At 59.6% G+C, this 17,432-nt stretch overlaps 1 protein-coding gene across 1 annotated transcript in view; it reads right to left on the bottom strand.

Annotated features, from left to right (window-relative positions):
• Positions 1 to 1,110: 1,110 nt before the first annotated feature.
• LOC140398877 (PDZ domain-containing protein 4-like) overlaps positions 1,111 to 17,432 on the bottom strand; it is a 56,158-nt gene continuing 39,836 nt past the window's right edge. Inside the window, exon 7 of the mRNA XM_072487821.1 lies at positions 1,111 to 2,511. Within this exon, the coding sequence (XP_072343922.1) occupies positions 1,150 to 2,511 (1,362 nt within the window). The 3' untranslated portion in view covers positions 1,111 to 1,149. The remainder of the gene's footprint in view (positions 2,512 to 17,432) is intronic.

The raw sequence follows: 17,432 nt of genomic DNA, 5'->3' as shown, positions 1-17,432 counted from the left end.
TTCCCAATCTTCCCATCCCGCTGAGCCCTCGTAAATATGGGTGGGATGGGAGGGCGTCAGGGTGGGCGGGTGAGGTTGGGGGGATGAGGGATGGGGTGGGGGTGGCGGTGGGGGGTGGGGGTGGCGGTGGGGGGTGGGGGTGGGGGTGGGGGTGAGGGTGGGGGGTGGTGGGGTGGGGGGTGAGGATGGGGGGTGGGGGGTGAGGGTGGGGTGGGGGTGGGGGTGAGGGTGGGGGTGGGGGTGGGGTTGAGTGTGGGTGTGAGGGTGGGTGTGAGGGAGGGTGGGGTGGGGGTGGGGGTAGGGGTGGGGGTTGCGGTGGGGGTGGGGGTGGGGGTGAGGGTGGGGGTGAGGGTGGGGGTGAGGGTGTGGGTGGGGGTGGGGGTTGAGGGTGGGGGTGAGGGTGGGGGTGAGGGTTGGGGTGGGGGCTGGGGGTGGGGGTGGGGGTGGGGGTGGGGGATGAGGGTGGGGGTGGGGGTGGGGGTGGGGGTGAGGGTGGGGGTGGGGGTGGTGGTGGGGGTGGGGGTGAGGGTGGGGGTGGGGGTGGGGGTGGGGGGTGGGGGTGAGGGTGGGGGTGAGGGTGGGGGTGGGGGTGGGGGTGGGGGTGGGGGTGGGGGGTGGGGGTGGGGGTGATGGTGGGGGTGGGGGTGGGGGTGGGGGGTGAGGGTGGGGGTGGGGGTGAGGGTGGGGTGGGGGTGGGGGTGAGGGTGGGGGTGGGGGTGGGGGGTGGGGGTGGGGGTGATGGTGGGGGTGGGGGTGGGGGGTGAGGGTGGGGGTGGGGGTGGGGGGTGGGGTTGGGGGTGGGGGGTGGGGGTGGGGGTGGTGGTGGGGGTGGGGGTGATGGTGGGGGTGGGGGTGATGGTGGGGGTGGGGGTGATGGTGGGGGTGGGGGTGGGGGTGGGGGTGAGGGTGGGGGTGAGGGTGGGGGTGGGGGTGGGGGTGGGGGTGGGGGGTGGGGGTGAGGGTGGGGGTGGGGGTGAGTGTGGGGGTGGGGGTGGGGGGTGGGGGTGGGGGTGAGGGTGGGGGTGAGGGTGAGGGTGGGGGTGAGGGTGAGGGTGGGGGTGGGGGTGGGGGTGGGGGTGGGGGTGGGGGTGGGGGTGGGGGTGGGGGTGGGTGTGGGGGTGGGGGGCGCAGTGTCTATCCCCCCCTCCCTCAGACGGTGGTGACGGACAGCAGTGGGTTGTCGAGCCTCCTGCCGTCGGCGGTCCGGGCTCCGTGGGCCAGCATCTCCTGGATGGTCATCCAGTTGTCGAGGATCCTGCGGTTCCTGCGCCTCAGGCACTTCCTGTGGCCCAGGGCGATGGCGCTGAGCTGACCGCGGCCCTCGGCGCCGCCCGGCGGCTCCCTCAGGCCGTCCAGCCGCCGACTCTGGAGGATGCGCTGCCGTCGCCGCCGCTGCTCCCGCGCCCGTGCCAGCTGCTGCTTGCGCTCCTCCTTGCTCCAGTAGCGGCCCATCTTCAGCTCGCTCACCGCGTCGTCGTCCGTGGTCAGGCCGCTGCGCTCCTCGCGGATTTTGATGGCCCGGGCCTTGAGCAGCTTGTCGCGGACCGGCCGCTTGGCCACGTAGCGGGTGCCGTCGCTCCGCACCTTGACCTTCCACTCGGTGCGGGTCTCGGCCTTGCCGCCCTCCGCCCCGGCCTGGGCCGGAGCCAGCTGCACGCAGCTGCGGTACTGCTCCCCGGACAGGTGGGCCTGCCGGCCGGGGGAGCGGTGGCAGCGGGGCAGGTCGGGGCTGCCCTCGGCCTCGCCGCCCCTCTGGCCGCGCCGGGCCCCCCTCTCCTCGGCGTGCCGCCGGCCCACGCCCTCCCGGGGCAGGCTGCTGAAGTGGGCCGGGCTGCCCGGGGCCCGGGCCGGGCTGTGGGCCGGCAGCGATGGGGCCAGCAGCGGGGTGCTGCGGCAGCTCTCGCCCGTGTTGTAGGCGCTGCTGCTGTCCTTGTCCAGCCACTCGGGCAGCTCAGTGATGTCGCACAGCCCGTGGCGGAGGGGGTCGGCGCCTGCCGTGGGGCCCCCCTCGCCGTCCAGCCAGGCCTTCATGCAGCGCTCCCGGAGCTGCTGCATCTTCTGCGCCCGCAGCACGTTACGACACTTGAACTCCAGATGACCCAACTCCTCCTGCAGCATGGCGGCCAGGCGGCCCACTCCCTCGTTGCAGTTGACGTCCCGTCCCCGCCGGTAGCCCAGGCCGGCGCCGTTGCCGTTCTCCAGGCGGCACTTGATCTCCAGCAGTTCGCGGTAGCGCTCGCACTCCTCCTCGGTCAGCCCTGGGAAGTGGGCCGGAGCCTCTGGCCCAGCCAGCCAGTCGGTGCTGAGCTGCGGCTCCCGGCCCCGCCGCAGGCTGCCTGGCCTGGTGGTGGTGGTGGTGCTGCTGCTCTGCTCGTCCGCCAGCAGGTCGTGCTCAGAGCTCTCGTCGTTCCGCGCACTCTCGTCCGTGCGACCAACCCCGCTGTCCAGCTCCTGGCTGCGGCTCAGCTGCTTCCCCGAGTCCGGCGAGCTTCGCTCCTCCGCCCGCACCCTCTGCAAAACAACAACAGCATCAAACCACAGCACTGACCCTCACACTGACCCTCACACTGACCCACACACTGACCCACACACTGACCCTCACACTGACCCTCACACTGACCCTCACACTGACCCACACACTGACCCTCACACTGACCCACACACTGACCCTCACACTGACCCTCACACTGACCCACACACTGACCCTCACACTGACCCTCACACTGACCCTCACACTGACCCACACACTGACCCTCACACTGACCCACACACTGAACCTCACACTGACCCTCACACTGACCCTCACACTGACCCACACACTGACCCTCACACTGACCCACACACTGACCCACACACTGACCCTCACACTGACCCACACACTGACCCACACACTGACCCTCACACTGACACTCAAACTGACCCACACACTGACCCACACACTGACCCACACACTGACGCACACACTGACCCACACACTGACGCACACACTGACCCTCACACTGACCCACACACTGACCCTCACACTGACCCACACACTGACCCTCACACTGACACTCACACTGACCCTCACACTGACCCACACACTGACCCACACACTGACCCTCACACTGACCCTCACACTGACCCTCACACTGACCCACACACTGACCCTCACACTGACCCTCACACTGACCCTCACACTGACCCACACACTGACCCACACACTGACCCTCACACTGACCCTCACACTGACCCTCACACTGACCCACACACTGACCCTCACACTGACCCACACACTGAACCTCACACTGACCCTCACACTGACCCACACACTGACCCTCACACTGACCCACACACTGACCCACACACTGACCCTCACACTGACACTCAAACTGACCCACACACTGACCCACACACTGACCCACACACTGACCCTCACACTGACCCTCACACTGACCCACACACTGACCCTCACACTGACCCACACACTGAACCTCACACTGACCCTCACACTGACCCACACACTGACCCTCACACTGACCCACACACTGACCCACACACTGACCCTCACACTGACACTCAAACTGACCCACACACTGACCCACACACTGACCCACACACTGACGCACACACTGACCCACACACTGACGCACACACTGACCCTCACACTGACCCACACACTGACCCTCACACTGACCCACACACTGACCCTCACACTGACACTCACACTGACCCTCACACTGACCCACACACTGACCCTCACACTGACCCACACACTGACGCACACACTGACCCACACACTGACGCACACACTGACCCACACACTGACCCACACACTGACCCTCACACTGACCCACACACTGACACACACACTGACCCTCACACTGACCCACACACTGACACACACACTGACCCTCACACTGACCCACACACTGACGCACACACTGACCCACACACTGACCCTCACACTGACCCACACACTGACCCTCACACTGGCACACCCACTGACGCACACACTGACCCACACACTGACCCACACACTGACCCACACACTGACCCTCACACTGACCCACACACTGACCCTCACACTGGCACACCCACTGACCCTCACACTGACCCTCACACTGACCCACACACTGACCCTCACACTGACCCACACACTGACACACACACTGGCCCACACACTGACCCTCACGCTGACCCTCACACTGACCCACACACTGACCCTCACACTGACCCACACACTGACCCTCACACAGACCCTCACACTGACCCACACAATGACCCTCACACTGACCCACACACTGACCCTCACGCTGACCCACACACTGACACACACACTGGCCCACACACTGACCCTCACACTGACCCTCACACTGACCCACACACTGACCCTCACACTGACCCACACACTGACCCTCACATTAACACTCACACTGACACACACACTGGCCCTCACACTGACCCTCACACTGACCCACACACTGACACTCACACTGACCCACACACTGACCCTCACACTGACCCACACACTGACCCTCACACTGACCCACACACTGACCAACACACTGACCCACACACTGACCCTCACACTGACCCACACACTGACACACACTGGCCCACTCACTGACCCTCACACTGACCCACACACTGACCCACACACTGACCCTCACCCACACACTGACCCTCACACTGACCCACACACGGACCCTCACACTGACCCACACACTGACACACACACTGGCCCACACACTGACTCACACACTGACACACACACTAGCCCACACACTGACCCTCACACTGACCCTCACACTGGCCCATACACTGACCCTCACACTGACCCTCACACTGACCCACACACTGACCCTCACACTGACCCTCACACTGACCCACACACTTTGACCCTCACACTGACCCACACACTGGCCCTCACACTGACCCACACACTGACCCTCACACTGACCCTCACACTGACCCACACACTGACCATCACACTGACCCTCACACTGACCCACACACTGATCCTCACACTGACCCACACACTGACCCTCACACTGACCCTCACACTGACCCATACACTGATCCTCACACTGACCCTCACACTGACCCACACACTGACCCTCACACTGACCCACACACAGACCCTCACACTGAACCACACACTGATCCTCACACTGACCCACACACTGACCCACACACTGATCCTCACACTGACCCTCACACTGACCCACACACTGACCCTCTCACTGACCCTCACACTGACCCTCACACTGACCCACACACTGACCGACACACTGACCCTCACACTGACCCACACACTGACCCTCACACTGACCCTCACACTGACCCACACACTGACCCTCACTCTGACCCACACACTGATCCTCACACTGACCCTCACACTGACCCACACACTGATCCTCACCCTGACCCACACACTGATCCTCACACTCACCCTCACACTGACCCACACAATGGCCCTCACACTGACCCTCACACTGACCACACACTGACCCACACACTGACCCTCACACTGACCCACACACTGACCCACACTCTGACCCACACACTGACCCACACACTGACCCACACAATGACCCTCACACTGACCCACACACTGACCCACACACTGATTTGCACACTGACCCACACACTGACCCACACACTGACCCTCACACTGACACACACACCAACCCTCACACTGATTTGCACACTGACCCTCACACTGACCCACACACTGACCCTCACACTGACCCACACAATGACCCACACACTGACCCACACACTGACCCTCACACTGACACATACACTGACCCTCACACTGATTTGCACACTGACCCACACACTGACCCACACACTGACCCTCACACTGACCCACACACTGAACCACACACTGATCCTCACACTGACCCACACACTGACCCACACACTGACCCTCACACTGACCCAAACACTGACGCTCACATTGACCCACACACTGACCCACACACTGACCCTCACATGGACCCAAACACTGATCCTCACTCTGACCCACACACTAACCCTCACACTGACCCACCAACTGACCCTCAAACTGGCCCTCACACTGACCCACACACTGGCCCTCACACTGACCCTCACACTGACCCACACACTGACACTCACACTGACCCACACACTGACCCTCACACTGACCCACACACTGACCCTCACACTGACCCACACACTGACCAACACACTGACCCACACACTGACCCTCACACTGACCCACACACTGACACACACTGGCCCACTCACTGACCCTCACACTGACCCACACACTGACCCACACACTGACCCTCACCCACACACTGACCCTCACACTGACCCACACACGGACCCTCACACTGACCCACACACTGACACACACACTGGCCCACACACTGACTCACACACTGACACACACACTAGCCCACACACTGACCCTCACACTGACCCTCACACTGGCCCATACACTGACCCTCACACTGACCCTCACACTGACCCACACACTGACCCTCACACTGACCCTCACACTGACCCACACACTTTGACCCTCACACTGACCCACACACTGGCCCTCACACTGACCCACACACTGACCCTCACACTGACCCTCACACTGACCCACACACTGACCATCACACTGACCCTCACACTGACCCACACACTGATCCTCACACTGACCCACACACTGGCCCTCACACTGACCCTCACACTGACCCATACACTGATCCTCACACTGACCCTCACACTGACCCACACACTGACCCTCACACTGACCCACACACAGACCCTCACACTGACCCACACACTGACCCTCACACTGACACACACACCAACCCTCACACTGATTTGCACACTGACCCTCACACTGACCCACACACTGACCCTCACACTGACCCACACAATGACCCACACACTGACCCACACACTGACCCTCACACTGACACATACACTGACCCTCACACTGATTTGCACACTGACCCACACACTGACCCACACACTGACCCTCACACTGACCCACACACTGAACCACACACTGATCCTCACACTGACCCACACACTGACCCACACACTGACCCTCACACTGACCCAAACACTGACGCTCACATTGACCCACACACTGACCCACACACTGACCCTCACATGGACCCAAACACTGATCCTCACTCTGACCCACACACTAACCCTCACACTGACCCACCAACTGACCCTCAAACTGGCCCTCACACTGACCCACACACTGGCCCTCACACTGACCCTCACACTGACCCACACACTGACACTCACACTGACCCACACACTGACCCTCACACTGACCCACACACTGACCCTCACACTGACCCACACACTGACCAACACACTGACCCACACACTGACCCTCACACTGACCCACACACTGACACACACTGGCCCACTCACTGACCCTCACACTGACCCACACACTGACCCACACACTGACCCTCACCCACACACTGACCCTCACACTGACCCACACACGGACCCTCACACTGACCCACACACTGACACACACACTGGCCCACACACTGACTCACACACTGACACACACACTAGCCCACACACTGACCCTCACACTGACCCTCACACTGGCCCATACACTGACCCTCACACTGACCCTCACACTGACCCACACACTGACCCTCACACTGACCCTCACACTGACCCACACACTTTGACCCTCACACTGACCCACACACTGGCCCTCACACTGACCCACACACTGACCCTCACACTGACCCTCACACTGACCCACACACTGACCATCACACTGACCCTCACACTGACCCACACACTGATCCTCACACTGACCCACACACTGGCCCTCACACTGACCCTCACACTGACCCATACACTGATCCTCACACTGACCCTCACACTGACCCACACACTGACCCTCACACTGACCCACACACAGACCCTCACACTGACCCACACACTGACCCTCACACTGACCCTCACACTGACCCTCACACTGACCCACACACTGACCCTCACACTGACCCACACACTGAACCTCACACTGACCCTCACACTGACCCACACACTGACCCTCACACTGACCCACACACTGACCCACACACTGACCCTCACACTGACACTCAAACTGACCCACACACTGACCCACACACTGACCCACACACTGACCCTCACACTGACCCTCACACTGACCCACACACTGACCCTCACACTGACCCACACACTGAACCTCACACTGACCCTCACACTGACCCACACACTGACCCTCACACTGACCCACACACTGACCCACACACTGACCCTCACACTGACACTCAAACTGACCCACACACTGACCCACACACTGACCCACACACTGACGCACACACTGACCCACACACTGACGCACACACTGACCCTCACACTGACCCACACACTGACCCTCACACTGACCCACACACTGACCCTCACACTGACACTCACACTGACCCTCACACTGACCCACACACTGACCCTCACACTGACCCACACACTGACGCACACACTGACCCACACACTGACGCACACACTGACCCACACACTGACCCACACACTGACACACACACTGACCCTCACACTGACCCACACACTGACACACACACTGACCCTCACACTGACCCACACACTGACGCACACACTGACCCACACACTGACCCTCACACTGACCCACACACTGACCCTCACACTGGCACACCCACTGACGCACACACTGACCCACACACTGACCCACACACTGACCCACACACTGACCCTCACACTGACCCACACACTGACCCTCACACTGGCACACCCACTGACCCTCACACTGACCCTCACACTGACCCACACACTGACCCTCACACTGACCCACACACTGACACACACACTGGCCCACACACTGACCCTCACGCTGACCCTCACACTGATCCACACACTGACCCTCACACTGACCCACACACTGACCCTCACGCTGACCCTCACACTGACCCACACACTGACCCTCACACTGACCCACACACTGACCCTCACACAGACCCTCACACTGACCCACACAATGACCCTCACACTGACCCACACACTGACCCTCACGCTGACCCACACACTGACACACACACTGGCCCACACACTGACCCTCACACTGACCCTCACACTGACCCACACACTGACCCTCACATTAACACTCACACTGACACACACACTGGCCCTCACACTGACCCTCACACTGACCCACACACTGACCCTCACACTGACCCACACACTGACCCTCACACTGACCCATACACTGACCCTCACACTGACCCTCACACTGACCCACACACTGACCCTCACACTGACCCACACACTGACACACACTGGCCCACTCACTGACCCTCACACTGACCCACACACTGACCCACACACTGACCCTCACCCACACACTGACCCTCACACTGACCCACACACGGACCCTCACACTGACCCACACACTGACACACACACTGGCCCACACACTGACTCACACACTGACACACACACTAGCCCACACACTGACCCTCACACTGACCCTCACACTGGCCCATACACTGACCCTCACACTGACCCTCACACTGACCCACACACTGACCCTCACACTGACCCTCACCCTGACCCACACACTTTGACCCTCACACTGACCCACACACTGGCCCTCACACTGACCCACACACTGACCCTCACACTGACCCTCACACTGACCCACACACTGACCATCACACTGACCCTCACACTGACCCACACACTGATCCTCACACTGACCCACACACTGACCCTCACACTGACCCTCACACTGACCCATACACATCCTCACACTGACCCTCACACTGACCCACACACTGACCCTCACACTGACCCACACACAGACCCTCACACTGACCCACACACTGATCCTCACACTGACCCACACACTGACCCACACACTGACACACACACTGGCCCACACACTGACCCTCACACTGACCCTCACGCTGACCCACACACTGACACACACACTGGCCCACACACTGACCCTCACACTGACCCTCACACTGACCCACACACTGACCCTCACACTGACCCACACACTGACCCTCACATTAACACTCACACTGACACACACACTGGCCCTCACACTGACCCTCACACTGACCCACACACTGACACTCACACTGACCCACACACTGACCCTCACACTGACCCACACACTGACCCTCACACTGACCCACACACTGACCAACACACTGACCCACACACTGACCCTCACACTGACCCACACACTGACACACACTGGCCCACTCACTGACCCTCACACTGACCCACACACTGACCCACACACTGACCCTCACCCACACACTGACCCTCACACTGACCCACACACGGACCCTCACACTGACCCACACACTGACACACACACTGGCCCACACACTGACTCACACACTGACACACACACTAGCCCACACACTGACCCTCACACTGACCCTCACACTGGCCCATACACTGACCCTCACACTGACCCTCACACTGACCCACACACTGACCCTCACACTGACCCTCACACTGACCCACACACTTTGACCCTCACACTGACCCACACACTGGCCCTCACACTGACCCACACACTGACCCTCACACTGACCCTCACACTGACCCACACACTGACCATCACACTGACCCTCACACTGACCCACACACTGATCCTCACACTGACCCACACACTGACCCTCACACTGACCCTCACACTGACCCATACACTGATCCTCACACTGACCCTCACACTGACCCACACACTGACCCTCACACTGACCCACACACAGACCCTCACACTGAACCACACACTGATCCTCACACTGACCCACACACTGACCCACACACTGATCCTCACACTGACCCTCACACTGACCCACACACTGACCCTCTCACTGACCCTCACACTGACCCTCACACTGACCCACACACTGACCGACACACTGACCCTCACACTGACCCACACACTGACCCTCACACTGACCCTCACACTGACCCACACACTGACCCTCACTCTGACCCACACACTGATCCTCACACTGACCCTCACACTGACCCACACACTGATCCTCACCCTGACCCACACACTGATCCTCACACTCACCCTCACACTGACCCACACAATGGCCCTCACACTGACCCTCACACTGACCACACACTGACCCACACACTGACCCTCACACTGACCCACACACTGACCCACACTCTGACCCACACACTGACCCACACACTGACCCACACAATGACCCTCACACTGACCCACACACTGACCCACACACTGATTTGCACACTGACCCACACACTGACCCACACACTGACCCTCACACTGACACACACACCAACCCTCACACTGATTTGCACACTGACCCTCACACTGACCCACACACTGACCCTCACACTGACCCACACAATGACCCACACACTGACCCACACACTGACCCTCACACTGACACATACACTGACCCTCACACTGATTTGCACACTGACCCACACACTGACCCACACACTGACCCTCACACTGACCCACACACTGAACCACACACTGATCCTCACACTGACCCACATACTGACCCACACACTGACCCTCACACTGACCCAAACACTGACGCTCACATTGACCCACACACTGACCCACACACTGACCCTCACATGGACCCAAACACTGATCCTCACTCTGACCCACACACTAACCCTCACACTGACCCACCAACTGACCCTCAAACTGGCCCTCACACTGACCCACACACTGGCCCTCACACTGACCCTCACACTGACCCACACACTGACACTCACACTGACCCACACACTGACCCTCACACTGACCCACACACTGACCCTCACACTGACCCACACACTGACCAACACACTGACCCACACACTGACCCTCACACTGACCCACACACTGACACACACTGGCCCACTCACTGACCCTCACACTGACCCACACACTGACCCACACACTGACCCTCACCCACACACTGACCCTCACACTGACCCACACACGGACCCTCACACTGACCCACACACTGACACACACACTGGCCCACACACTGACTCACACACTGACACACACACTAGCCCACACACTGACCCTCACACTGACCCTCACACTGGCCCATACACTGACCCTCACACTGACCCTCACACTGACCCACACACTGACCCTCACACTGACCCTCACACTGACCCACACACTTTGACCCTCACACTGACCCACACACTGGCCCTCACACTGACCCACACACTGACCCTCACACTGACCCTCACACTGACCCACACACTGACCATCACACTGACCCTCACACTGACCCACACACTGATCCTCACACTGACCCACACACTGGCCCTCACACTGACCCTCACACTGACCCATACACTGATCCTCACACTGACCCTCACACTGACCCACACACTGACCCTCACACTGACCCACACACAGACCCTCACACTGACCCACACACTGACCCTCACACTGACCCTCACACTGACCCTCACACTGACCCACACACTGACCCTCACACTGACCCACACACTGAACCTCACACTGACCCTCACACTGACCCACACACTGACCCTCACACTGACCCACACACTGACCCACACACTGACCCTCACACTGACACTCAAACTGACCCACACACTGACCCACACACTGACCCACACACTGACCCTCACACTGACCCTCACACTGACCCACACACTGACCCTCACACTGACCCACACACTGAACCTCACACTGACCCTCACACTGACCCACACACTGACCCTCACACTGACCCACACACTGACCCACACACTGACCCTCACACTGACACTCAAACTGACCCACACACTGACCCACACACTGACCCACACACTGACGCACACACTGACCCACACACTGACGCACACACTGACCCTCACACTGACCCACACACTGACCCTCACACTGACCCACACACTGACCCTCACACTGACACTCACACTGACCCTCACACTGACCCACACACTGACCCTCACACTGACCCACACACTGACGCACACACTGACCCACACACTGACGCACACACTGACCCACACACTGACCCACACACTGACACACACACTGACCCTCACACTGACCCACACACTGACACACACACTGACCCTCACACTGACCCACACACTGACGCACACACTGACCCACACACTGACCCTCACACTGACCCACACACTGACCCTCACACTGGCACACCCACTGACGCACACACTGACCCACACACTGACCCACACACTGACCCACACACTGACCCTCACACTGACCCACACACTGACCCTCACACTGGCACACCCACTGACCCTCACACTGACCCTCACACTGACCCACACACTGACCCTCACACTGACCCACACACTGACACACACACTGGCCCACACACTGACCCTCACGCTGACCCTCACACTGACCCACACACTGACCCTCACACTGACCCACACACTGACCCTCACGCTGACCCTCACACTGACCCACACACTGACCCTCACACTGACCCACACACTGACCCTCACACAGACCCTCACACTGACCCACACAATGACCCTCACACTGACCCACACACTGACCCTCACGCTGACCCACACACTGACACACACACTGGCCCACACACTGACCCTCACACTGACCCTCACACTGACCCACACACTGACCCTCACACTGACCCACACACTGACCCTCACATTAACACTCACACTGACACACACACTGGCCCTCACACTGACCCTCACACTGACCCACACACTGACACTCACACTGACCCACACACTGACCCTCACACTGACCCATACACTGACCCTCACACTGACCCTCACACTGACCCACACACTGACCCTCACACTGACCCACACACTGACACACACTGGCCCACTCACTGACCCTCACACTGACCCACACACTGACCCACACACTGACCCTCACCCACACACTGACCCTCACACTGACCCACACACGGACCCTCACACTGACCCACACACTGACACACACACTGGCCCACACACTGACTCACACACTGACACACACACTAGCCCACACACTGACCCTCACACTGACCCTCACACTGGCCCATACACTGACCCTCACACTGACCCTCACACTGACCCACACACTGACCCTCACACTGACCCTCACCCTGACCCACACACTTTGACCCTCACACTGACCCACACACTGGCCCTCACACTGACCCACACACTGACCCTCACACTGACCCTCACACTGACCCACACACTGACCATCACACTGACCCTCACACTGACCCACACACTGATCCTCACACTGACCCACACACTGACCCTCACACTGACCCTCACACTGACCCATACACTGATCCTCACACTGACCCTCACACTGACCCACACACTGACCCTCACACTGACCCACACACAGACCCTCACACTGACCCACACACTGATCCTCACACTGACCCACACACTGACCCACACACTGATCCTCACACTGACCCTCACACTGACCCACACACTGACCCTCTCACTGACCCTCACACTGACCCTCACACTGACCCACACACTGACCGACACACTGACCCTCACACTGACCCACACACTGACCCTCACACTGACCCTCACACTGACCCACACACTGACCCTCACTCTGACCCACACACTGATCCTCACACTGACCCTCACACTGACCCACACACTGATCCTCACCCTGACCCACACACTGATCCTCACACTCACCCTCACACTGACCCACACAATGGCCCTCACACTGACCCTCACACTGACCACACACTGACCCACACACTGACCCTCACACTGACCCACACACTGACCCACACTCTGACCCACACACTGACCCACACACTGACCCACACAATGACCCTCACACTGACCCACACACTGACCCACACACTGATTTGCACACTGACCCACACACTGACCCACACACTGACCCTCACACTGACACACACACCAACCCTCACACTGATTTGCACACTGACCCTCACACTGACCCACACACTGACCCTCACACTGACCCACACAATGACCCACACACTGACCCACACACTGACCCTCACACTGACACATACACTGACCCTCACAATGATTTGCACACTGACCCACACACTGACCCACACACTGACCCTCACACTGACCCACACACTGAACCACACACTGATCCTCACACTGACCCACACACTGACCCACACACTGACCCTCACACTGACCCAAACACTGACGCTCACATTGACCCACACACTGACCCACACACTGACCCTCACATGGACCCAAACACTGATCCTCACTCTGACCCACACACTAACCCTCACACTGACCCACCAACTGACCCTCAAACTGGCCCTCACACTGACCCACACACTGGCCCTCACACTGACCCTCACACTGACCCACACACTGACACTCACACTGACCCACACACTGACCCTCACACTGACCCACACACTGACCCTCACACTGACCCACACACTGACCAACACACTGACCCACACACTGACCCTCACACTGACCCACACACTGACACACACTGGCCCACTCACTGACCCTCACACTGACCCACACACTGACCCACACACTGACCCTCACCCACACACTGACCCTCACACTGACCCACACACGGACTCTCACACTGACCCACACACTGACACACACACTGGCCCACACACTGACTCACACACTGACACACACACTAGCCCACACACTGACCCTCACACTGACCCTCACACTGGCCCATACACTGACCCTCACACTGACCCTCACACTGACCCACACACTGACCCTCACACTGACCCTCACACTGACCCACACACTTTGACCCTCACACTGACCCACACACTGGCCCTCACACTGACCCACACACTGACCCTCACACTGACCCTCACACTGACCCACACACTGACCATCACACTGACCCTCACACTGACCCACACACTGATCCTCACACTGACCCACACACTGGCCCTCACACTGACCCTCACACTGACCCATACACTGATCCTCACACTGACCCTCACACTGACCCACACACTGACCCTCACACTGACCCACACACAGACCCTCACACTGACCCACACACTGATCCTCACACTGACCCACACACTGACCCACACACTGATCCTCACACTGACCCTCACACTGACCCACACACTGACCCTCTCACTGACCCTCACACTGACCCTCACACTGACCCACACACTGACCGACACACTGACCCTCACACTGACCCACACACTGACCCTCACACTGACCCTCACACTGACCCACACACTGACCCTCACTCTGACCCACACACTGATCCTCACACTGACCCTCACACTGACCCACACACTGATCCTCACCCTGACCCACACACTGATCCTCACACTCACCCTCACACTGACCCACACAATGGCCCTCACACTGACCCTCACACTGACCACACACTGACCCACACACTGACCCTCACACTGACCCACACACTGACCCACACTCTGACCCACACACTGACCCACACACTGACCCACACAATGACCCTCACACTGACCCACACACTGACCCACACACTGATTTGCACACTGACCCACACACTGACCCACACACTGACCCTCACACTGACACACACACCAACCCTCACATGATTTGCACACTGACCCTCACACTGACCCACACACTGACCCTCACACTGACCCACACAATGACCCACACACTGACCCACACACTGACCCTCACACTGACACATACACTGACCCTCACACTGATTTGCACACTGACCCACACACTGACCCACACACTGACCCTCACACTGACCCACACACTGAACCACACACTGATCCTCACACTGACCCACACACTGACCCACACACTGACCCTCACACTGACCCAAACACTGACGCTCACATTGACCCACACACTGACCCACACACTGACCCTCACATGGACCCAAACACTGATCCTCACTCTGACCCACACACTAACCCTCACACTGACCCACCAACTGACCCTCAAACTGGCCCTCACACTGACCCACACACTGACCCTCACAGTGATCCTCACACTGACCCTCACACTGACCCACACACTGACCCTCACACTGACCCGCACACTGACCCACACACTGACCCTCACACTAACCCACACACTGACCCACACACTGACCCCCACACTGACCCTCACACTGACGCACACACTGACCCTCACACTGACCCACACACTGACCCACACACTGACCCTCACACTGACGCACACACTGACCCTCACACTGACCCTCACACTGACCCACACACTGACCCACACACTGACCCTCACAGACCCACGCACTGACTCTCACACTGACCCACACACTGACCCACACACTGACCCTCACACTGACCCACACACTGACCCTCACTGACCCTCACACTGACCCACACACTGACCCTCACACTGACCCACACACTGATCCTCACACTGACCCTCACACTGACCCA

The sequence above is a fragment of the Scyliorhinus torazame genome, chromosome 22, assembly GCF_047496885.1.
Source record: "Scyliorhinus torazame isolate Kashiwa2021f chromosome 22, sScyTor2.1, whole genome shotgun sequence".
NCBI classification, from domain to species: Eukaryota; Metazoa; Chordata; class Chondrichthyes; order Carcharhiniformes; family Scyliorhinidae; genus Scyliorhinus; species Scyliorhinus torazame.
The sequence above is the reverse complement of the archived record's forward strand: the minus strand, read 5'-3'. Positions and strand labels throughout refer to the sequence as shown.